We start from the raw sequence: 27,565 nt of genomic DNA, 5'->3' as shown, positions 1-27,565 counted from the left end.
ACATACAGCCCAACAACAAAAAGACACTTAGTACTGATCTGAGAGTACCCACAATTACTAACAGCTTGTTCAAAGCAACTTACAACTAATAAAAAAATCATGCATCTAATGTTTTCATTGTGCAATTCTTTCTTCTGTTTTCTTTGAAACGGTTCAAGTTTGTTTAGATGAAATTAATAAAGCCATACGTGTTGACGCTTTTCATTTAGGAAGGTTGTGTGTCAAACTGATTTCTTTTTTAATTGACCTCTTTTTATTCTTTATAAAGACTCTCATTGCATAACATGCTCTCAATGAAGATATTTTGACAGGAATAAGTAACAAATTATGTGTTTTGAGAAATATTTTATCACAAATAAAACAAGTTTGCTTTGATTAACATGTACATATAGATATAATAATAATGATAACAAATGTAACAAAATAACGAAAAAATGAAATATTGCAAAAATAAGCTAAAGAACAGCAACTCCAACTCTACAATAGCAGATGAAATATTATCAAACGTGATTATCCCGCATAGGTCATAATCGTATGGAATGTTTTAAAATCAAAAATATTAAACATAGTAAAAGTGTTCTGTGTATATAATTCTTCCATAAACAACTCCCTGAGTTTGAATTATTTCCGTTGTGATCTGGAGACGAAGCTTGCTGAAAAAAAAGAAAAAAAATATCAATAAAAGAAAACAATAAATGAACATATAAAAGTTGAAATGTTTTTCATGATAAAAATTATAATAATTAACTTTCCAATCCACAAGCAAAGTAGTTCTGTCAGAGAAAAACACAAAAAGGTATATATTGGTATAGTAAATTCAAATAATGGTGTACTGTTTAAAAATGTGTGATGGTAGTGGATACTAATCATGATCTTTAACTTAACTTTTATATGAAGAAGCTGCTACATGAAAACAGTTCCACCCTATCACTATACAGTCTGGCAATATTTTGCTTTTGTAATGGCAGATGGCGTCATTGTATACATTTTAAATTCTTGCTTTTATATCTACTGTTATTGTTAAGTGTCTTTTTAAAGTAGTACACGTGAAGAAAATCGGAAATTAATGCAATTAAGATGTTCATTTTCCTTACATGTGAAAAAATGAAAAGACGATCAAGATGTATACACAGAAAAATAAAAAACTTTCAAATATTACTGAAATGGAGTTGTAATCTAAATAAAGAAATCACAGTTAGTTATATAATGTGACTAGAAAATTAAGATGTGACACTATCGCATGACAAACTTGAAATAAGCTTTTTAGGTATAAAACATTAAATACATTGATAAAAATCTTTATCGCTCGTTCCACATCTGAATTTTGTACTTAATGCTAAGGATTAGAAAAGCTACAGTTGGCTTCACATAAATTATGTCCCTTTATATGCACACATAGCCATCAAACTTCAGAATAAGGATAAGAAAGATACAAAACACTGCCCACGGGGGTGCAACAAAATGTTTGCATATTTATTTAAAGCAAACTAATCTCCTTTTTTATCAATATAATAAAAATAACAATACGAATTTCATAATAATGAATAATAAGTGTCAGTTTCAGTAGTTGTGAATTATATACACTTTTCCAATTTGAATTAGACATTTTCATACCGAATCATTTTTCTTCAACACGAAATAATTATTTCCCCGCCGAGTTTTTCCATAATAAGATTATAAAAAAATTCCTTTGCTAAATAATAAGCGTTTTGTGTGGTCTGTCAATTTTTATTTTATGTAATGCCTGAAAGCACATCATAGTTATTTAAAAACTGATATACTGCAAAATACTTTGACATCTAATCTTGAACTTCATTAATCTGGTACATATTTCTCAAGTAATTCTATATCGTTTGAGAAAGAAATATTGAAGTGTTTTGACATCATTCGTATAAAATCTAGTACTTGCAACGAAGTTTAGGGAATGTTTTATGTGATATCATTTTGAAGACATCTGCCTCCAACAACTTTAATAAATCTATCTTTCTATCCTTATTGTAAAATCAATTATTCATTTTGTTTGAAGTATTGCCTAAGTTCTAGTGTGTCTGTCAAACTATTTATTCTTTCAACTAGCAACAACAGTAACCAAAAGTATATGTGTCCACGTCTGGTGATTTATCACAAGTATTTTGTTTTTAAATCTCGTGGAATTATCAATTACGATTTTCAGTTCTTTGATTTAAACCATTTACAAAATTAATATATATTTGAAATAGGAAATTACGAAGTTTAATAAATGCACCAAATAACACCCTTCAGATGTCTTGAAGATTTCAATATTTAATGTTTGTTATTTTGTCTGTTTCAATACCTGGCAATGAATTCAAAACCGAAATTACAGGTCTCATAACAATATTAGAGATCTTGTCATACATATTTAGTCATAGCCTTCCCAATAAGATATCTTTTAATATATGTTCTATCGAAGGTAAAATCTATTTGGGCAAGGTTTTGGTTCATATCTAATTCCTTTAAAAAAAGGACTACACGAATTTCGACATGTTTATGAAATCAGAATGACATGACAGCTAAAATTTCTGGACTAAAGTGTCCTGATTAAATCATTGTAATCATCAAAATACATTGGATTTTCCCCCCAAGTTCATGGGCACTTATACCTTTTTATCAATCGAAGTGCGCAAGAAAGGGTAGACTATTGAAAAGGTATGGACATAAACTATACTTAAGTTTCCGATTTTTTAAAACTATTCCAGAATACTTCCTATACAGAGCTTATATTTTACTTGTACATTAGCTAAACATACTATATGTCAACAATACAAAATGTAATACCTTATTTTTGTAAAAATGATAAGTAATTTACGCGTTACAACTCTTCTGTCGCCACAATGTAGACATTTATCTTAATATGTCTGTTTATTAATGAAGTAAATCTCACTCTATCGTTTATGATCCACATTTTGTTTTAACTAAGACCTAATTTTATTCAGTAGAGCATACAGTCTGAAAGCATTTTACATCTTAGGTCTATATTTCACAAATAAAAACAATTTCACAATATACAGTATAGTTACTAAAAACTTTGTAAACTTAAGTATTGCCATTGCAGGACATAAAGAAAAAGATATTGTGTGTCACTACCCACTAATTGTTCATTTTTCTAGTTTTTGTTGTTGGATTTCTGTGCCATTCACATTAACCAAACTCCTCCTTTCATCCGTTTTTGAATGTTAAAAAAAAATCAAACAAAAACCCAGGGATGGGTTACTGCTTTCATTCGTACTTGAATAAGGGTTACGGGATTTGAGGAAACAAGGTTACTGGCGTTTTGTTCGAGGAACTGTACTGCAAATTGAGGGACATTTTTGACATGCTTATGACAAGCATATTTTTTTTACATTTAAAGGAGGCCTAGGAGGAGAACGCCCGCTTTAAATCCAGTCTTGCAATCTGATTTTTGCAGTGTTGAACATCTGTATTTTCCCTTTTAATAATCTACACATATACCTAGTGATTTCAATAGAAACTTCGTGCACCGTCTTGATAAATATCGTGACGTTTTCACTTTCCTTTACCATTGTGGTTAGTATACTACTTAATTAAAGTGGTCAACTAGAGAAACACAGACAAGAAGCTGTATTTCAAACAGAGATAAATGACTTTGAATATGATTTAATTATAGAAAATTACATAATTATATCTCAGACGTTTCAGAACTGCTCTAACAAGAAATGGCATGTAATCTTCCTATCTACATCTATTCTATACATATCACGACATCTAGTCTCCTCTTTAAGCTTAGTAGTCAGTCTGATCCGTTCTGGGAGTATAACTTCGATCATTCAATATACAATCTTATATATCCAATGCATCCATTATGTCTATAAATAAGTCTTATGTTTGCCTCTTGTCTATAAATAAGTCTTATGTTTGCCTCTTGTCTATAAATAAGTCTTATGTTTGCCTCTTGTCTATAAATAAGTCTTATGTTTGCCTCTTGTCTATAAATAAGTCTTATGTTTGCCTCTTTTCGCACATTAAGGTAGCACAATACAAAGATTTTATAACTCCAACTCCCAAGTTTTAAAATGCTGTAACTTTCTTAATAATGCTTGAAAATTTATAAAAGTGGTAGTTTTGGATAGCTAACAGATTACTCTTTCAAATTAATGCGATGTTAGTATTATGCAACAATTATGTAACCAATTATAATGTTAACTGTGTCTAAAATATTTTTCACCAAATTTCCACTTTCAAATGAAATTAGCTTCTGCATAGGTATCCCTAGAGGGTTGATTTTATTATATGTTGTTCCTATGGCCACTATCTACAAAAAGGTGTCTCAGATTTCAGATAGAATTTATAGAACAAATTTAACACCTAATTAAACATTATCTTCTTTTATGTGGCTAGGATGTTTACACTAATTAGAGATTTATGAGAGAATGGAACACCATAGAGACAATCCGAGACACCCTTTTGAAGCCCATGATGTGTTGATTAAGATTTCGTTAAAATTTTCTGTATAGTTAAAGAGATGATAGAGCTAAATTCATTTGAGTGAACTTACCCAGATTTTGCCGCTAATTACATAATAATTGATTACATAATGATTGCATAATAAAAATATTGCATTCATTTAAAAGAATAATCTTTTATCTATCTATATATACCTCTTTTATTGTTTTCTATGCATTCATAGGAAAGTTACAGCATTTCAAAGGTTAGTGATTGGAAGTAAAAAAATCTTTGTATTGTGCTACCTTAAATAAAACCAAATCAGTATTATCTTTACCAAAATGAAATGCTGCAACCATTCTTATTACAACGTGAATAATAATCCTATATTTTAAGTATTAGTGCTAATTATTCTGGGAAATCGAAGATATATTGTGTTTTAATGTTCCATCAGTAGTTTATTTGGTTAACTCTAATCTGGATTTTTGGGTGTTTATAATTGAGAGAAATTTAAAATTAGGAAACAACTGGATATTTCATAATTAAAAGCAATGTATAGAAAGTTATAATAAACATAACGTTACTTATCATAAGGGATACTCTTTAAAATCGAAAATCAGTGAAAGTAGTTGTAGGATTTATTATTTTTGGGAGGAGGGGTGGGGGTGGGAACACTTTGAACTAATGACGAAACAAGTATATATCCCTTACATGATACTGGCAGTTTGTTTTACACTTTAAACCCTAATCAACCCAGCATCATTTTTTCAGAGTAATTTACAACCGAGTATAACCAATAGTAAATGGTTATATTTATAAATTACCTGTTAACAAAATTTTGAATTTTTGAAATACTAAGACTTTTTTACCTCAGGCATAGATTACCTTAGCTGTATTTGGCAAAACTTTTAGGAATTTAGGTCCTCAATGCTCTTCAACTTCGTACTTTATTCGGACTTTTTAACTTTTTTGGATTCGAGCGTCACTGATGAGTGTTTTGTAGACGAAACGCGCGTCTGGCGTATACACAAAATTTAGTCCTGGTATCTATGATGAGTTTATTTTCGTACTAGTACTATCAATCATTATCGACTACTTAGTTGCAGCTTAAAATCCTCTGCCAACTTACACGCAATCACTATCAATAAATCAAAAGAGTAAATAGGAAAATTCAATACCTACCGATAAAGGCACTAAATTGTCACATTCGGTACTCCTTTTGATGCTTGCCCTGATTAAAACATCAACCAAACTTTTAGCTTCTTTTCCACATTTTAATTGAGTGTTGTTACTTATACATGTATTCAAACTCTTTAGTTCGCTACAACATAAACAATCATACTATTAGGTCTTCTTCAAATAACACAAAAGCAAATGACGCCCTTTTATACATATGGAAGCAAGATTAATAACCCCTATACACGGCTAATTCTAAATTGATATATCCAGTAAGATAAGTCTTTACCAAGAAAAAGAAAGATCTTAGTCTACACAGTTGTCTATTGATGTGTATACTCTGTTTGGGGTGTAATTACTTCTGGTGTTTAAAAACGTTTCGCAGAGTGGAGAATTTGCACCTTAAATAAACAAGCATTGGTTATAATATAACATTTTACAAGGAAGCTGGAAAATTAATCCAGTTTTCCTTTATTATTGTTTAGATACGTTTTATCATTTAAAAACTCTGGATTTATATAATAATCTCTTTTTTATCTCTAAACACTATTTCCTATAAAACAGTACACATTTCAAATAAACCATTTTTATTACTAAAAGAACCTCCAGTAATTCAAAATCCCACTCCTATACACCGGCGCTTTTGTAGGTTTCTACGGGTACACATTAACATACCATGCTGTTTTTATAGATATTTTTACTCTGCTTGTATCAATATATGTATGGAACAAGATGATTTTATAATTAAAATGAGCTGATTAAGATAAACTTTATAATTAGTTTATCTTTGGATTACCTTATGTAATTTATATTGAATGTTTATTTCAGAAGGAGTGGTTTTAATTCATGCATAAATTCAACATAGAAATCAGCATGATCACGAAGATTACTTTAAATTGCACATTAAATAGCAAGCTTCAGTTAAAAACCCGATTCTGTGAATATCAACACACATACTGCATTATGCTAGAAGACTTGTTGGAAAAGTTATTTCTTGAAGTTTGTTTCATTTCTAAACGAAGCTATGAACGTTCTTTCTTGTTTCCAATCCTATGTGTGTAGTCTGTTATATACTTATCAATTGTCATAAATGAAAGTTCTTTTGAAAGATAAATATTGTTTAAACTTAGAAGATATACGAAAACCAAGTTTACAATATCTGACAGTAAATCTAGAAAGAAATATCTACTTTATTGCTTCTATCATATTATTGTTTTTGCATTCAATTATTAGTTCTATAAAAGTCAATATTAATACCTGCAAAACTGGTTTAATGGCTTATTGGTAACCTGATTTATGGAAGAGACACTCATATCCATAGAAGTCTCAAAACATCGTTCTGAGTAATCTTGATTTGTTGTAAAACAGCTTTGGCTTCTTGCATATACTGAAAATAAGATAGAGTTCGAATTAATGGTTAGGTAAGTTCTGTTAAACGGTACCAATTTTATAACTTCTTTACAGCTTTAAAACTGAATCACCCGGTTTCGCTCTATATATATTATATTTTAAGTAGGAACATACTAGAAGAAAATTCCAAAGCTAATAAATTGTTTAACCGATATTGTGTAAGAGAAATTCGTTCGTTGCTATCGGATAATAGTGTAAGAATTGCATTCAAACCATAATGTCGTCTTGTTTTAGGTTCATATTTTATTCCTGGTCCCCTAACCTATTGTCTTTTTTCGAAGCTTTAACGCAAATATTTATAAAAAAAAATATTGAAAGATTTTGTAAAGCCGCTAAAATGAAAGCAGCTGTATTAATTTTAAAGCCATTAATCGTTACTTGAGAATTAAATAATAAAAAAAAAAAAAAAAAAACAACCAAAAACCATTTTAACCAAGAAACATTCATGTCAAGACAAGTTCTGAATTGTATGCTATTTCTGGCAAGGGTAGGATCTGTTTAATCTTGTTAAACTGATACAACAAAGTGCATGTTGTTATTTCCATTTCTTTTTACTTTCTGTCAAGTACTTCCTGTTTCAGCCATTGATCCTTAAGATGTTATATAAACAACACGGTTTCTGTCCTCTCAGATTCGTATAAACGTTCCTGTACTTTCTGTAGAAATTTAAACATTACAAGATTTGCGTTTTTGCATAGAATACCTGGTCAGGATTAAAATTTGATTAATGGTAAATGCACTTTTCTCATCATTGTAAAACCAACCAAATATACGTTAGATTTCGGTTAATAGTTTGCTTAAAGTCACCATGCACTCTTGTCTTCTGTTCCAATAGAATGGCTATGTAATGTTTTCTCATTTGATACAACGTTTTATGATTGAGTATATTTTTATAATAAAAGATTGACGTCATGATATCATTATAATTGTTCCATATCTATCTTTAAAGAAATGGGACGTGTCATTTTTAATTTGTTCATGGGACTAGTCCGTAAAAGAAGTCCTTCCTTGTCATTTGTAACAACAAAAAGTGGTTAGACATCTTAATGTCCATTTAGAACTTAAGGAAAAGGGGCCGGGGTGGGGGGGGGGGAGAAACATATCAGGTCATAAAATACCACAGTTAATTCTTCAAGCAGTAACATCCTTACTGCGGGAATTGAAAGACTGGGTCGTGTGTTTGGCTGTATTTCAATACGTACATCTCTCTGATTTGGTACGCATTAAAAAATTCAAACAGCAGGCTCTTAGGTTTGATAAAAAGTGATTAATTTCAAGACTAAATTGGCATGAAACTATCTAACACAACCGTGTTATAAAGTTGTAGAAAAAAGTAAGTTGTAGTAAAAAATATCACCCTCCCGGCCACTTGTAAGTTATGTATTGATATATTATTTGTACTAAATATACAAAAAATATTCGACACTTGACATTCATCTAACAGTAAATCACCAAAGACACAAATTGTATGGCGCTGTAATATCAGTCCTTACCATCAAACATGTTATCATCTTATAATATCAGTCCTTACCATCAAACATGTTATCATCTTATAATATCAGTCCTTACCATCAAACATGTTATCATCTTATAATATCAGTCCTTACCATCAAACATGTTATCATCTTATAATATCAGTCCTTACCATCAAACATGTTATCATCTTATAATATCAGTCCTTACCATCAAACATGTTATCATCTTATAATATCAGTCCTTACCATCAAACATGTTATCATCTTATAATATCAGTCCTTACCATTAAACATGTTATCATCTTATAATATCAGTCCTTACCATCAAACATGTTATCATCTTTACAAAGTTGTGAAGGTTCTGTTTGTGTGTTCTCTAGACTGACCAAGGCAACACGTATCTCATTATGTTTTTCTGCTGGACACTGGTCATGAAGTTTACGTACGCATTTAACAGCTGCTTGATATGAACTGAAATTTAAATTTAAAAATAATACTCAATTTCAAATTAATTGTTTGATATACTCCAATGTTCCCATCAAAAGTAATGCATGCGAAACTCAAATTGATTTTTTTCCGATTTCGAACTACTTTTATGATTCAGAAAGCACATATCTTGTGTAACTTGAATTAGATATATCATCACAGGAAACTTAACAAAATAATAAATTGCAGCAATTACATGAGATTTAAACTACATTGATTTATAGCTTATCAACCAATGATTACTTTAAATAGCATTTCTCATATTCTAACGAGAATTGTCCCTATTCTTTAAAGAAGAAAAATATGAAACCTAATACTTTAATATTCTAACGTAATAATCTTGTTTGACATAAAATAAAATGAATCAAATGTAATTTGTCAAAGTAATTTATTTTTTGTAATTTGTATAGGAAACTTGGGATGATTTCATGTGTTTTTATGAAGAAGATCATAATTCCACTTTAACCAAAGTTTTCAGTGTTTATGTCAATTGCTTTACATCAAAAGTAGTTTATATTTTCCGCCCAAAATTTTTAACAGAAGCAGATTAAAGCCAATTACATTTATATGAATAAGAAAATAATTTGTGTGTCGCCAACAGGGGTGTAATTACAGCATTTAATACTCTTTATACACCACAGTCAGATATAAACTATAATCCCCCGTAGATTTTTGAAAGAACGCATTTAAAACATAACTGGCAAGCCTTCAATATTTTTTTAAAACTTTATTAAATCTTCCAAAAAATTAAGATTGCCGTTCTGGTTATAACGAAATCCTGCTAATACATCTATTCAGTTTGGAACTGGCTGTGTCGTTACTGTGTTTTTCTTATCATCCATTCTTTGTGATAACTTTTTGAAAGCATTAATGTGATTTTGTGTAATAACCAAAAAAGTGGTATTGACTTCGCAAATTACATGAAAAATAACATTCTTTCTTTTTTTAATTCGTTGATGGTTATTCCATAGAGACAAATAATGTATTTTCAGTGATGCTAAAAGCAAAAAATATATAAATATCCAAAAACTATTAAAAATGTTGAAATATTAAGCTGTAGAAATCACCTTAACAAAATTGAAACTGTGTCTAGAATCCTCATATATTATTAGAATTCGATACATAAAATGCTTATTCATTCATTTATTTCTCCATTGAAATTTTTCATATTTTCCTGATTCAATATTTTATTAAAGTCTCACCACTTGTATAACATGTCGAAGCCTTGAATAGCCGACCACACGATATGGGTTTTTCTCATTAATAAAGGCTGTACAACAAATGGAAGTTTTTAACGACCTTGACTGACTATACAGCCCTTGCACGATCGGCCCTGGCATGCTCCTTGTGGAGCATTTAAATAATGCTGTACGGTTGTCTATAATTGCTTACATCCACTTCATCTGAACTTTGTTGGGTAGTTGTTTTATAGCAATCATACCACATCTTCTTATTTTTATATTTATTGATATCAAATTAACATTTCATTTTTAGGAGGAGTATTTGCGAAAAAACTTGTTCTCGAATGAAAGTTTTCACAACCCCCAGAGGCGGATTTAGAGGGGGTCCCCTTTTCTTGGAAAAAAATGGTTGATTATATAGAGAATCACTGAAGCATGACCGGAGCGAGCCCCCTCTTAGACAGTCAGTGGACCCCATTTATGAATATTTCTGGATCCGCCACTGACTCCCTCCTATACATGGTATGTCTGTTCAGCGTATTGCGACCTACAAGAAACAGCCATTCCGAGAAAATAACTTACCTACATAACAACCTTAGATCTTCCATGTGAACACCCAAGAAAAATGTCTTAAACACTAGTGGATGACTTACCTACATTACAACCTTAAATCTTCCATGTGAACACCCAAGAAAAATGTCTTAAACACTAGTGGATGACTTACCTACATAACAACCTTAAATCTTCCATGTGAACACCCAAGAAAAATGTCTTGTCTGTCTGTTGAATATGAGCTAGGTTTGTATTGTAGTTCCTAAAACAATCTGTCGTATAGGTCTGTACGTCTAACGGACATTGTGCCATACAAAATCTACACACTGTAATGTAAAAGAAAATGTATTTAAGTAGTATGTTTATAAAAAAGAAGGCTACCATATCATCAAAGAAAACAGAAAAATATTGGAAGATACATGGTATGCAAATTGATGTGTTTTGAGTTTTTTTCATTTGCCATTTGATTTCGGAATTTCCGTTTTGAATTTTCCTCGAAGTTCTGTATTTTTGTTATTCTACTTTATACACACTTATCCTTTATACACACTTATCCTTTTTTGATTTGAAAAAAGATGGTTATTTACACGGTGATTTCATACAGTAGGTACAGTGCCAGACATAATTGTCACTGAACAAACAGAGTATAAACTTACAAAAACAAGTTCTGGAAAATACCGTCGGAGTATAAAATTTTTTTTAAATTCTGGAACATATAGAGTATAAGCGTACAAAAACACATTCTGGAGAAGTCTATATATCAAATTTTAATCAGTCTTATATGTAATATACTCTAGACGATTTTGATTTTTACAGTGTTTATAAAACTTTTGGAATACAACCCTCCAAACAATAACAAGGAGCTTTTGTTTTATTGTATATAAAGGTGTTAAATTGAAACACATATTTTTGTTCTGTAAATTTATCTACCTTAACTTCTGTTTGCTTTTGTTGTAAATATCTCGGTATTTTATCGTCCTTCTCAAATCTCATTTACGATATTATTTATGATGGTGCAGAAAAAAAGAACAGTTCAACCATATAATTATATTTGGTTTAACACTGAAATTGATCTAGTGTTGAGGTGGGACGACGAGTTTTGTAATTTAGGGGTGCTGTGATTACTATTTTCACGCGATTTATTCGTCAATTTTGTTATATGTCTTTCAGAATACTTACAATTTTTCAATTAAGACATTTAAGAGCTGCGAAATGGGTTTTACTTGTTACAGAATCATACTTTTAATGATTAAACCAAAATATTTACAGTAACAGTTGTTCGCAAATACCAAGGTTTTCTTATTGCATGTGCGAATACGTTTGTTACATATTCATTTTAAACAAATAATCGGCATTATTACACATAAAAAGTACACATTTATTAAAAGTAAAAGAGTGTTCAGCTTACCAACTTGAAATTAAAACAGTGATGTGTATTCATATAGTCCGAGACCACAATTGTCGTCCCTCACAAATATAGTCCCTAGTATTGACAGTGGGTTACTTGCCAATATTTTTTATACCTCTTTCCAAATTTATTTCTCCATGTTTTATGCCTCAAATTGTAAGTAGGGGGGTGGGGGTTGTGAAATTACACTGTAAAAAAAGTTGGGTTCAGAATTTTAAAGGAAAGTAGTGATTTGGTCCAGCTGAAAAAGGTTAAAAATTAGCACTTTGGAAGCTGTCAAAAGATTTCAAGACGCCCTTAACATAAAATTGTCCATATTTTGAGTTAGAGCCGATGAAGTTTTCTATAATTTTGATATACTTTGTCCCAAAAATAGTACAACACACTGTAAAAATTTCATTGAGAAAGCGCTGGTAGGATTTTTTAAATTTTCATTTATGTTCTAAAAGAAATGCACTACGTATTAATTGTGGTCTCGGACCATATCATAGACAAGAGGAACCCTCTTTCCCCAGGTCAAGAAAAAGACTCCTATTTTGTATGAGGAACAGAGTTTAAATGTTTCCTGATAACATATACTAGTATGTATAAATATTGGTCAAACATCAAGGTTACCAAACTGTCTTGTGTATATGGTTCAGGTTTGTGGGCAATACTGTGCTATATCTGTCGACAATTATAATGACCAAATCTGCAGCTATTTACCGGACCACACTTAACAGTACTTTGGTTTGCCCACACCCTACCCAAAGGTAGAGACAGTTGGTTGGTAGGTTTTTCGTTTGATTTTTTGGGGGCAAAGAGAAATTAAAAGTCGGATGTTCTTTAGTCTTCGTGACTATCTGAATAAAAAAACCTTTTCCACTTCAGGACAATTTTCTTGGAAAGTATAGGGTTACGGCAAACAAACAAATTCGTAATTATGGCCCCGACAATAACAGAGGCCTTAAATAATATCTGAATCCAAAAAGGTGTCTTGACACCATAACAAGTACTAGAACAATTAATTGCTTGGTAATCCAAGGGTAATGCATAACTTTGGAGTCCTCATTTTCTAGATTCAATCCAAAATAATAAATTGATGTGAATTTAAAGCCGCCACTCATCTGCTTATTTGCTGAAAGCAAGATTATTCCAACAAATAGTTTTATACAACATGGTTCCTATAACTATGTCAAAGAATAAATGTATTATGTATTTATTCAGCTTTCGTTTCATTTATCATCGTAGAAATTATTTTAAGTGGTTTACCAATTTGAATTCTTTCATAAACTTTTAAAAAACTTAAACGAAATGTAACAAATAACACTGGTCAATGCCCTCCATATTTATTACTGTCTGCCTTACGTAAAATAGTATACAAGACGACACAATTTGTAACAATAATTAATTTAATTTTCTTTGTATTCATACTTTCTAATAAGTATGACATTTTTAATGAGACAGTTAGATGTAACATACAAGAAATAATTACCAGATATACGTGCGCATCACTTGTAACTTTGTAGCAAGGTTCTTGTCTAATTAAAACATGATTTTCAATGTCATGTCATATTTCATAAATCATGCATTTAATGTATATACATTCCACATCTATGTACATTTTAATTAATACGATATTTTCTCATAATGGCACTTCAAACAAACAATTTTTGAAGGATATTTTTGTTTGTAGGATAAAAGTTTTTTCTCGTCTTTGTGCTTCGACAATCATGTGAAGACAGCTGCACCTCATGATCATAAACCTTAATTTGATCTATTAAATTGACTTATCAGCCAACTTTGGAACTTTACAATATCTGAATGAGTAGCGGTAAAATTGCAACTCCACATATCTGTGAACAAGTTTATCCCCCAAAAAGAGTCATTTCAGAGGCTAACTCTTCGTTAATTTTGTTTTTGAACAAACGAACTTCTTTCAAATAAAAAAAATCCCGGCACAATAACAAGTATAAACATACCACATTTTCTTTTCTGTATACACAGATAAATCATGAAAATATACATTAAATCATACATGAAACCTCCAAAGCCCACCGTCTATGCGGCCCTAGTAACGGTATAAGGAATTTACAAAAACACCTTAGGATAATAAGAGTTCGTTTAGTAACCATTGTAGTATTTGTAAAAAATATTAACTAAAAATTGGTAATGTAGGATGCAACAGGGGCGGATCCAGCCATTTAAATAAAACAGGGGCAGGGGTCCAACTACATGTCCCAATTCAAATGCATTGATCGTCAAAAAAAGAGGGGTTCCAACCCCCGGACACCCCACCCCCCTCCAACTGAATCCACGCCTGAGCAACCTCACGCGCTTTTACCGTGTCAGCATCTATATTGAGAGTATTCATCAACGACGCTTCCACAGAACACCAAGGACAACACCCATCATGGGCGGATACAGACTTTTTTAAATGTGGGTTCCAACCCAGGAGAAAGGTGTGTTCCAAATGTATATCCCTAATAATAAACATTGATAATAAAAAGGGGGGCTTCAAACTCCCCATTTGATCCACCACTGCATTGACTCAGCATAGACTTTAATGACAGTCAGTTATCCAAACACCATACATCAAGCGTTTAGTTACATGTACAATGCATTAAAATATAAGATCCGGTTGTCGATGGTGCTATTCATTTTTTTTTAGGGAAAGCTGATGAAAGTAAATCATTAAAGCACACACTTTATTTGTGTGTTCATATTTCTGTATATTTTCTGGATCATTTAATTTGATATGAGTAAAAGTTTCTTAACACTTTTTTACTTGTCTACGCTCTTTATTTTCCAATGCCGTTATAAAACCATGCGTACAAAACGGTGTTCCATTAATATTTCTTGCAAAGTATGTCTGTTGGGGCTTTAAATGCATTTTACATAATTAAATGCACAACTTCGCTGGGGGATCTGTGATAACGTAAACGTAATTACGTTTGATAAAACATAAATAAAAAAGCCAGCCTGCAGAAAACGGGGAGATGTAAATGAGTTTTATTAGATTTGTTTTAAATCAGTCATTAACGGCTATATAAATATTAATAGGTAAACACATAAATAAGAAGTATTGATGCGCATGTTTTGTGAATTTACACTGTTATAGTCGAGGAAGTTTTCAAAGTGTTTTAGTTTGTTTATTTCCAAAGTGTCATGAAATTGCAAGGTTTGCGAGACTTGCAGACAACATTCTGTTTTTTTTAATCTGTTTATATTGTTATGAATATTTCATAATCCAGTTTAAATTATTAATCATCATGCAATTTCAGGAAACTTGTCCCTTTTCAAGTAAGAAAAATGTAAAAGTATAGCTGTTTTAATCGAGTTCATTTTCTGATATTGCTTTTTTGTCATTTCCAACAGGCATGGGTTAAAGGTCATTTTGATATCTATGAGCAGATCTTTTTCGCCACTATCTGTTTAATTATATTTTTAACCAATAAAAGATATTGGTTAGTATAAAAAGTTAACGTTATCAGTGCTCAGACAACTCAACATTTGTTTCTCCATGTTTACAGGGCCTTGATATCCATAACTCTCTGTTGTCAGGATGGCTATACACCTGCTTAGACAACAGAAACCGTACATCACATAATCTGTTGGAGAAAGAATGATCTGTATTTGCAATAACGGCTTCCTTCGAGGGCTGAAGAATTTAGCAATCACTATTTTTACAAAGGTGCTTGCCATTAAATGCAAACTGCATGAAATGACTTTTCACAATTTTGGGTAGTTTATGAACTCATAAAAGATAGAATGAACAAGATAATTTTTGGCAAGGATTTATGTCACACAATGAAAATATCGGACTGCTAAGTCACTTCTGATTCACTATGATTTCAAACAAACCATCCTGAAAATAAACCGAATCTGGTCGAATTCTTTACTTCATACTGTAAGACAAACGTTCAGAGGCAAGACTCTGGACACAAAATATTGGGTATAAAATGCCATACTTCCAACTTTTTGCTTTGCCAAAAGTGTGTAATGAAATTCAAAATAGGACTAGGCTCAATGTTATCAGAAGGCTTTTCAAATCAGCGATCCTTATAGAGAATATGGCTAACCATAGATGAGTATTACCTTTATGGGATCACATACACCGGTTTAAAATTTAAAGTTGTGAAAGCCGAATAATCATTTTTTCAATATGTTTTACCCTTCAGTCTCCCGTATACTCCTTGAGAGTAATATGGAAACGAATCATTGGTTTAAGAAAAAGAAAACCACACGTACGCAGATAAGAGACAACTTGTATATGTTGAAACAAATGTTTTGAAAACATTTGCTCTAATTCATAAATCATTATGATTCTGTTACAAGTAAAACCCATCTGGACGCTCTTAATATGTCTTAATTGAAAAATTGTCCTCTGAAAGACATAATTTTTATAACAATATTGACGAATAAAACGCGTAGAAAATTGCGATCAAAGCAATGCTAAATTATAGAACTCGCCGTTCCACTTCAACACTAGATCATCATTAGCCAAACACAATTAATAGTATAATTAAACTGTTCCCCTTTTCAGCACCCATCATAAATCCTACCTAATAGTTATTTGAGATTCACGTTAAAAACACAGAGGTATTATTAACAATAATCAAATGGAAGCAAAGTTGAACAATTTTTTCAAACCGTATGTGTTACAAATCATTACCTATAGAAACATTGAAACAATAGATTCTTGTCATTGTTGGGGGTTTATATGCCGAAAGTGTTTCACTATAAAAATCAAATTAACTAGAGTATATCAAAAGATTGGATTTTGAAATGTAGACATGTTTATAATTTGTTTTCTGTATTTACACTGGGTATCTTCTAAGACAGTTCCATAACTCCTTGTCGTACTAGCTGTATCATAATTTAAACAATTATAGTCAAAGAGTAAAGTTTTGTTTTGTATCAAGATATTTTCTCAAAATGGACCTTTTAAGCGTTCTTCACCGGCATAAAATCGTGTCCTTAATCCAAGTCTAAAATTATATTTCCTCTCTAGATTTTAAGATTGTTAGAATTAAAAATGACAATATCTACACAAACCAAGAATTAACGAGATATAAACAGGGGTAATTCAAAATTCTAATCACTGCTTTTGTTGCCAGAAATTCGTACCTCAGAAATTGACATTCGTATTGTAGGATTTTAGAAGGGACATACATTTTGTTATATCAAAACAACTGCTGCAGATATTTGTATGGTATTACGTACTTGACAATGAGCTTTTTTCTCTCGAATAGATTGGATTAGTTTAATATTTCAGACAATGTGAACTTTATACGAGGAAACTTTAAAAAAAACCCGTTAAGATCAGAAAAAATATCACGAAAAATGTTTATCTCAAGAAATAGCACCGACTACGAGGATATGAAAGCACATTCGTGTTGATGTTTTTGGGGGAATGTATATTCACAAACATATACAAAAAAACCCGATTCAAAGTCTTGTACTTATAATTAGAAACACTTCTGTGTCCCTCGATTAAAAATGGTATTGGGTAAAATGACTTCCGGTGTCTCCTTCCACAAATTAATCGAACTATAAAATAAAACTCTGAAAGTTCATTTAAAGCTTTTTTGTTCCACTTTTCAATCTAGTTTTGTAATTTTCATTGAAAATATAAAAACGTTTTTTACATTCTTATGTTGTAGAATACCTTTTATATCTTCAAGATTACTGCATTTAGAGCCTAACAATGGAATAAACGGTTTCTTTAACCTCGGTTAAAGTTTGAAATATGGCAAGATTTCATCTGTCTTGGGTAAATATTTGTTTAATACAAAATCAAACTAATTTACCGTGTGCCAACTGACATTGAGTAGTTTTAAAAGAGAGATAGATTACTTGACAAAAATAACAATTTGATCTGTTTTCATACACCGCGGGACGTTAAATGTCTAACAACCCAAACCCATTTTACTTTTTCTGGGTGATACGTGCATTTAAAAAACGAAATATTTAAAGCACTAAGTCCTAAATAAACTTTATGATTAAGTTTTCAAAATAACTCTTACTTTATGAGACAAATGAAAGAGAGCGTGCCCTGGTCTAATCCCTAGCTACTTTCTAGGTATGTCTGCATGATGAATTCGTGTGACAATCTTGATAAATGTACAGATCTGTACATGAAAATGAAATGATGTAATAAAAAATATCTTTTAAATGACATGTGAACCATTTCTCATTCTTCTGGGAACAAAGTGACAAAAATTTACAGATCTTAAATTTTAATGTTTAAATGTGTATAGTCTTTATCATTCCGATGAACATATAATATAATCTTGTATTTGCAACATCATGCTCTTATATTAAAAATGTCCCCATACATTTTCAACTTCTCTACTCTGAAGTAATAACGATTACTTTTGTATTTTAAAGATGCCAAAATTTTGAAATACAGTCTGCAAAACAATGAAGATGTTCGTGACAATACTAAAGTTAAAATCCCCCGTTATGTTTGTGGGCAAATAGAAAACTCGACTTTTATTGAGATGTGTTGCCGTGCGAGTAAGAAATGACATTTGTCTCAAAAATTAATTACACCAGGTACAAACAAGATAAACTGGACCATTAATGCCACTCTAAACTCTCTGACAAACGAGGATGTGTCAAAAATGAGATTTTATAACATCGAAAATACAATTTCAACCTATGGATTTTAAGTTTTAATAAAAAAAAAAACATCGCTTCATTGCTTTGTATGGGAAGGATATAAAAAATGAACAAACTAATAGCCAATCTTCTAACTCTAATAACGTATAAAAACTATATATATGTAATGGCAGCGTGTCATGTCGGACATGTAGTTAGTTAGTTAAAATGATCGATATCATCTATGTATGTAGCAGTAACAACTTTATATGTTTGCCAAATTTGTATGACAAGACTTATAAAGAAATAAAAGACTTTCATATCGGCAATACATGTAGCAGTCACAACAAATTATGTTGGCCAAATTTGTATGACAAGAATTATAAAGAAATAAAAGACTTTCATATCGGCAATACATTAGCAGTAACAACAAATTATGTTTGCCAAATTTGTATGACAAGAATTATAAAGAAATAAAAGACTTTCATATCGGCAATACATGTAGCAGTCACAACAAATTATGTTGGCCAAATTTGTATGACAAGAATTATAAAGAAATAAAAGACTTTCATATCGGCAATACATGTAGCAGTCACAACAAATTATGTTGGCCAAATTTGTATGACAAGAATTATAAAGAAATAAAAAACTTTCATATCGGCAATACATGTAGCAGTCACAACAAATTATGTTGGCCAAATTTGTATGACAAGAATTATAAAGAAATAAAAGACTTTCATATCGGCAATACATGTAGCAGTCACAACAAATTATGTTGGCCAAATTTGTATGACAAGAATTATAAAGAAATAAAAGACTTTCATATCGGCAATACATGTAGCAGTCACAACAAATTATGTTGGCCAAATTTGTATGACAAGAATTATAAAGAAATAAAAGACTTTCATATCGGCAATACATGTAGCAGTCACAACAAATTATGTTGGCCAAATTTGTATGACAAGAATTATAAAGAAATAAAAGACTTTCATATCGGCAATACATGTAGCAGTCACAACAAATTATGTTGGCCAAATTTGTATGACAAGAAATATAAAGAAATAAAAGACTTTCATATCGGCAATACATGTAGCAGTCACAACAAATTATGTTTGCCAAATTAGTATGACAAGAATTATAAAGAAATAAAAGACTTTCATATCTGCAATACATGTAGCAGTCACAACAAATTATGTTGGCCAAATTTGTATGACAAGAATTATAAAGAATTAAAAGACTTTCATATCGGCAATACATGTAGCAGTCACAACAAATTATGTTGGCCAAATTTGTATGACAAGAATTATAAAGAAATAGAAGATTTTCATATCGGCAATACATGTAGCAGTCACAACAAATTATGTTGGCCAAATTTGTATGACAAGAATTATAAAGAAATAAAAGACTTTCATATCGGCAATACATGTAGCAGTCACAACAAATTATGTTGGCCAAATTTGTATGACAAGAATTATAAAGAGATAAAAGACTTCCATATCGGCAATACATTAGCAGTAACAACAAATTATGTTGGCCAAATTTGTATGACAAGAATTATAAAGAAATAAAAGACTTTCATATCGGCAATACATGTAGCGGTAACAACAAATTATGTTGGCCAAATTTGTATGACAAGAAAAGACTTTCATATCGGTAACAAAATACTCTACATTGGTATGCAAAAACCTTGATTGATTGACACCAGGTCTTATGGTGAATTTATTCTCTTTTGTTTTAACATTTATTAATAAATAGTATAACAATCAATCATAGACCGAAGTATCTTGTTTATGTCAAGTTGGTAAAATCTTGGCATATAACAGGATAAACCCTTCTTCATAATATGCAAATCAACTTGATCAAAGTATAGTTTCCAGGGCATTTTCCCCGAGTCAATGTCAAAATCGTATGTTTATACCGTTCATTGATTTACTACAATATAATCTGTTAAACGGATATTGCGTTAAATTTAAAAATGACCACAAAATTTCTAAACAGCTTGTCAGTAAATTTTATTATGACATTCAAATGCTGTTAATATTGAAAGAAAGTTTGATGATAAATCTATAAACCGCTTATTAAAAAAAAAAATATACGACAGAATTATTTTTTTTGAAAACAAAAAAAATCAATAGGGTAACAGAGTGTGAATCAAATTAATAGAAAAATATAGTGGTCGCAGGGGTCTGTTAAAAAACAGGAAATAAAGTTATAACGCTTGCAAGTTTTCAAGTAAATAAAAAAAGCAAAACAATGACAGTAAAGTCGATTGAATTAATCAAATCGGTCATTTATAAATGTTGTAATGACGTATATTATCTTTGACCTCGGATAAATTGACTTAATTGTAAACCGAGGACAGAAGCAGCCTCGAGGACAAAATGAAAGAAGCTTCCCTTCAATCTCTTCCAACTTTTTATTGTAATAATAAAACTATTCCAACAGTGTGTTTCGTGTTGTTAGTAGTCATTGGTCATTTGATAAATTATGACAATAAAGAAATTTAGCTTGTGAATCTAAAATTCCGCACGTAAATAAGTGAAACATTTAGCCTTACGACAACTGTTGATTTTGACCGTAGACGACCTGTTGCAACAACAAAATCATTAGAATAGATATAACATATATCAGTTTTATTCTTAACTTGCTCGCTTCCTAAATACGCATCTTAAATTTTTCATTTATTGTTAAAAAAACAAAAATCAGATTAGTGCTTTTTGAAAAGTTGCGTAATCCATATTTCCCTCAGTTTTAGTTTGCAACCCGGATTATTTTTTTTCTCTATCGATATATGAATTTTGAACAGCGGTATACTACTGTTGCCTTTCTTTATAATATTGCAACGTTTTGACGTCATTATACCCGTAACCCCACCCACAAAAAGGGGGTTCTCGCGATAACTATCAGCTCCCGACGAGTTTTTCTGCATGGTTTAATAGAAAATTGCATATATGTATAGATTTATATTTCATGACCAAAGTAAAACATAAAAAGTAGTCTTAAAATTGAATATTTACTTTTGATATATATGTACACACCCGTCGTCTATCAGGAGTACACAATAAAGTTTTAATCTCTTTACGAGCAAAACCTACTTGAAACCTCTTGATTTTCTGTTGATTACTGATATTGATTGCTTAATCACCACTTAAAAATTTTATAAGCTGATCATAATAAAAATCTCCTTTCCACTTTATCCCCAGTATTTAAACTAAATCAAGCATTTGAAATATCGATAAGAAAATTGAAGTTAAAGGTTACCGTCCATAAAAGTCATGAAATGTACATATTTATTGTACAAACTACAAGATTTAGAAATATGGCAACATTGTTAAACTTACAGAAAAATTCCTGTGATTAGAACTTTTATAAATTTTGATTTACATACAAATATCCTCAGAAAACCCAATACAAGGTCATATTTGTTAATCTTATCACTGAAATTATTAACTTTAAATTGGAATATCTGCATCTATTACAATAAATCTATTGTGCAATCGGTATCTTTCGAATAAGTATTCACATGTCTGGTTTTGCCATTCAGTTAATTCAAAAGTTTGCATGTGTAAGTACACAGTAAGAACATAAAATGGCAAAAGAAAGTATACAAGAAGCAGTCAGTCTACAGTATAAATAGTCAGTATTAGCCATTCCTGCCCCACAAGTGACAACCGTCTTGTTCATATAGAGAGTCAATTGTTGCATCATGTTTTTACATTTGTTTTTCGACTAGTCTTAGATATACATTGTGAAATGCCTAAGACAAAACACTTCTTTAGGGCCCTCATTTCATCTTCTTTTTAGTGTTTTCTTCTAACAGTAATCTTTATGAATATTTATTACTTGGCGGAAACAGAATTTAATAGATCAATTCAAACAAAAATGGCTATCAAGCCTACAGGAATCACCAAAAGCATTAAATTATCGTTTATTTAAAGATACTTTGGAGTTTGAGAAATATTTAAATATTTTGGATGACAGGCAGATATCCTTATTTTTTAACTTTCGAACTTTGAACATGAAATTTCCAATTGAAACTGGAAGATGGCAAAACATAGAAAGAGAAAACAGAAAATGTGTATTGTGTATTTCAGATGCCATTGGTGATGAATACCATTACATTTTTAATTGTTCAGCTTTTGATAACTGTAGAAAACAATGTATTGCATTTTACCATAGAAACAGACCAAACACATTGAAGTTTTATGACTTAATGAATTCAAAAAAATGTACAGAACTGAACGAACTATGTAAACTTATTAAAGAGGTCAATAACAAATTGTACTTTTTCGGATGAACAATTGTGAATGCCTCTATCTACTTTCGTACATTATTTATTTATGTAATTGTATTGAAATATGTATAATTATCTCTATACCTTTGTAATTTGGTTTGTGAGAATAAAGATATATAAATGGCTTGGCAGTAACAAGTAACGATATGATAAAGACTTGGTTTGACAAAGTACACGACACACTAATCCTGAAGATGATTTCCCTTCTGCGTCTGTATGGTTTTCTGATATTTTCCGAAGGTAAACGACAGCCTTGGCTTATTCTTCATTCATAAAAAAGATAATTAAGGCACCACTGGAAGTTAACTGAAAGTATTGCATAAACATGGCATGTGTCTATCAGACTATTTAGCCAGTCACTGCTTCAATTAAAGCGTTTATCTACCATTATTTAGATAATTTAGACAGAGTCGGGATGCTGCACTATTTTATTTGACAGATATCGTATACACTGAACTCTAATGTGCCAGAGGCTTGATTTTACATCGAACAAGTTATATAAATCGGGGTTTCATGGGAATAATTGGCAGTAAAAGCTTTTGATAAAATCATTTTGTAAAGATTGCAGACATATAAATGAATAACGTTGTTTTAGTGTAGAACACCTCATCTTTAATGTACTGAAGTTTTATTGCAGTGATTATTAGAATAAAAACTTCGCCAATCAATGACAATACAAAAGGTACAATAATAAGAGCCAACGAGCATATATTCAAATGAGTGCTGTTTTAAAATATGAACAAATGTAGACGTCGGGTGTACGTCATCGAGACAAGTCAATGACAAAAAGGAGGAGGGGGATCTGTACAATTTTTGTTTGAAATTTTCGTTTTGTAAAAACTTTCATCGTTAGATTCAAGTTGTAAGCTTAGCAGAAAAGATAGAGAAAGTTGTAGGTATTAACACTGATTACAAAAAATAAGTTTTGCTAAATTCTCTACGTTTATAGGGCTTTGTATCCGTATTTGTCCTTCTCCGAGTTTACGGGCTTTGTATTCGTATTTGCCCTTCTCCAATGCAAGTTCGCAACGGTCACGTCTTTCTTTGCCTGCTTTTTATTTGATTAGCTAGACTAGTAAAATTTTCTACTAGGTTACCAATTTTTGTTTTTCTAACCTTATATATGCATTTGATTTTATATTTCTACCCAGTTTTCACCCTAGTCATTAATGAAGGCCACTTATTTTAAAACTTAAAATGTCCAAAAACGAAAACAGTGAACGTTATCTAAGCGACGTTTGTGTTTTTATGGGCATCTTCAAATAAACTTAACATAAACAGTGGTATGTAGCGGTACTCTATTTCGTAATCCCTAAAGTGATTTATGTATACTAAACGGAAAGGCGGGGACAAAGTTTGTTTACAGATCAAGACTTAATGAGAATTAAGTGTAAGGCTATACAAACACATTATAATGATACATCAAACGATCACTATGGAATCCTTATCAAAAGTAAACTTAGAACAGGTAAATGAACAGGTGAGAAATAGAAAATGATGAAAAAGTCCAATATTTACTGAAAAGAAATTGAAAGTCATACAAACATCATTTTGTCCAGATGTTAATTTTCCAGATTCAATTCAGTCTTGGGAGCAATTCTGAAACACGAAGGAAAACGAGACAACTTGGTGCAAAGTCAAGGTACATTGATATACGATTTCAGACTCGCTCTGGTCATTTCAGTAACTAGTGGAAAGATACATCTGGCCAATAATCATTAGATTACATCTACTGATTAAACCACTGCTACTATAGTGTTTTACTTGTTAAAATATTGAATATGTGTGTAATATTTGTCACTGAACTATATTTGCTACTAGAAATAGTCATTATTTATTATATCGATTAAAGTATAAAATCGAACCCCATTGTAATTTAAAAACTGATTTCTTTCAGTTTAGCGCCGGTATACACGGCCTTGTGATGCACTTGAAATAGAAAAAGATTCAAAACTATTCGTTTTAGCAAAAGAATATAAATACGTTGTCACCTATGGTATCTTGCATATCATTCTTTTTACATACCGAACTTTTTAATATCGTAAAATCGGTTCTTTTCTATAAATTCTAACGTCTTATCACTGCCATGAATATTTGTTGTAAATAAAAGATTAGAACGTTTCGTTTCATTAGAATAAAGATTTTTCATCTTGTCAAAATTTGAAACAAAAATAATTACAAATACATTTTTGTAGTTTCATTATTAATGAGCCTGCTAAAAGTCTAAAACTGATAAACGTGAATTGAATATGTATAAACGAGCCATGTTTTATTACATGACAAACGACTGTATAGCCTGAAGATATACCACACGTTTTATCTTCATGTATCATCGGTTATTATATGCTGTTCGGAATATTCTTGTATCATCCATTAGTTTTGTAATGCGTTATAAAACAAAAATATAATTCGAAAACGTAGAAACAGATTTTTCTTTTCATTTTGAAAAGTTATATCAGTGACAATATTGATATTGCTCGTATTAGCATTTTAGATAAAAAATGCTTTCATTCAACAATGCCCACAATACAAGATTAAGATATAATATTAAAAAAAGAAATATTTTGCTTGTAAAGATCTCATTTTTTTAGACTTTGCTGTTAAACCATAAAAGATTTCCATAATTATAATTATTGTGTTATTGTCGGTTAAAACTTTTTGATAAAAAATCCCCTTTTTTCCACAGAAATTTCGATGATACATATTTCTTCCATCAGTGTTCATGTAGTCCCAAGTACATCATTATTGATGTTGCAATATATTAGAATTCGGCGAGACATGGTCATCAATATATTATAGAATTACTCGGTGCAAATTTAAGTATGATTAGCTTACAATAAAGGCAGACAAATCAACAAGTTTTCAAAACATTTCCCAATATCATCAACAGCTCTTCGACATTTGCTTGTCAAATAACAAAATGATATCATCTGCTTTGCATATTGCTCGGTGAGCTGGAAGGCATTCACAGATATTTGACAGGAATATCTGGTTATACTGTTCCATTCATAATCATTTAAACATCCTTAATTTGTATATTGACATGTCCAACGGGTGATTTACTGGACAGTGAAACTTACATATCAATTTTACACAGGGTCATTTGGTTGTAAGGTTAACAGTTCAAAAGATTGATTTTATTATAGCTTTAAGTTATACTCTGTCGCTTTCTGTCAGATGTGCAAATTGTGGAACAACTAGAATACTAATTATTCAAAAAAATTTTGAAATAAAATGAGATAGATTTTTTGAATTCCTCCAAAGTTCAAGTTATTTCATCGTTTTTAAGAGAGAAAAGTACTGGAAATTAAGGGAAAATTGAAAAAGAATATCATTTATGAAAATCTTTAATTTTGCAAAGCTTTAATTATCCTGTTTGTTGTCGTTATAAAAGATGTTCAGATAAAATACTGACTATGGCATGATAAAAATGAATTCATACAGTTCTATAATATTTTGGAACAGTATTATTTAAAAGTTTGTTTTAAAACTACAGACAGTTATTTTTATATTTCCTTTCAAGCATATAGAGTATAATATCTTACAAAGAAAATTTATAATGTGTTTGTTGAATTATTTATTTTTGTTTGATGAACTACGATAGCCTAAGTCCAACTTTATTCAAATATTTAAGTGCACATTTGTCATAACTTATTCTTTACACCGTATAAACAATACAAGACGTATATGCAGCACTTCACCTGGAAAATTATAAAAGTGTACTGAACTTCCTAAGTATTTTGGAGAATCGAAAATCTGAAGCAGCATACATGCAAGTGTCATCATTTCTAATTTTAATTATATTCAAATCAATTATATTAAAAATACTCACGCCAAAATAACCATGCAAAGTTCCACACATCCAAAAATTTACACTGCAAGTTTCTTAAAATACGCATTTTTATTTCGTTGTTTTCACGTATTATCTCTAGAATTCATATCCTCGTTTGTGAATGGAACATGTGCAATTGTAAAAGTTGTAAGTAGTTAGTAAATTATGTTTAAATTCCAAGTCATAGTTTATAACATAACTGTTTATATCACCGCCCATTCATCTAACAACAAACAACACACGAACCAATCAAACTTAGTGATATTAATTCTCCGTCAGGGTTGATAAGCGCAATTGACCCGAGCAGTACATACTATAACCTGTAAGCTATGTCATAATACTATGCAACCAGAGCTGTCTTACACCACTTTCAATACAATTGTAAAATCAACAGAATTTCATCTCCTATTAAATAAAGACAAAATCTACTACAAAAAGTCGATTATATGATTTTATTCAGGTAACAACTTTCGTACTTGGATTTTTAATATCTTCCTCACGGCAGTACAATAAAATGATATTAGTTTTACCGTGTGATATTTTTATTTGGATAATAAATGAGGACTGTCTCGAGCAATCTGTATGAACTGTCCTTGTGTATTGTCGTACGTCACGGGGGTATATCCATATTATTTCTGACTGATTTAACTCTGATACGTCTGTCTTAGTCTGTCGCTTTAAATAGCGTCAGTGCAGTGCTATAGAGAGACTTAGTAGATCCCTATCAGCTGTTAACAAGGTTGA

At 30.9% G+C, this 27,565-nt stretch overlaps 1 protein-coding gene across 2 annotated transcripts; it reads right to left on the bottom strand.

Moving 5' to 3' along the window:
• Window positions 1-325: 325 nt before the first annotated feature.
• Window positions 326-27,222, bottom strand: LOC143049830 (uncharacterized). 2 transcript variants are annotated; one of them, XM_076223562.1, is made up of 6 exons: window positions 26,822-27,222; window positions 10,875-11,028; window positions 8,806-8,954; window positions 6,856-6,985; window positions 5,605-5,743; window positions 326-653 (listed from the first exon to the last, which is right to left on the bottom strand). In XM_076223562.1, the coding sequence occupies exons 1-6, from the start codon at window positions 26,886-26,888 to the stop codon at window positions 525-527; spliced, it is 768 nt and encodes a 255-aa protein (XP_076079677.1). In that variant the 5' UTR covers window positions 26,889-27,222; the 3' UTR covers window positions 326-524. The 2 variants fall into 2 exon arrangements, with proteins under 2 accessions (XP_076079677.1, XP_076079688.1); XM_076223573.1 differs by lacking the exons at window positions 10,875-11,028; window positions 26,822-27,222 and adding an exon at window positions 10,733-10,773.
• Between the last annotated feature and the right edge of the window lie 343 nt (window positions 27,223-27,565).

Source organism: Mytilus galloprovincialis, chromosome 1, assembly GCF_965363235.1.
Source record: "Mytilus galloprovincialis chromosome 1, xbMytGall1.hap1.1, whole genome shotgun sequence".
NCBI lineage: Eukaryota > Metazoa > Mollusca > Bivalvia > Mytilida > Mytilidae > Mytilus > Mytilus galloprovincialis.
Note: the sequence above shows the minus strand (reverse complement) of the source record. Positions and strands in the feature narration are given on the sequence as shown.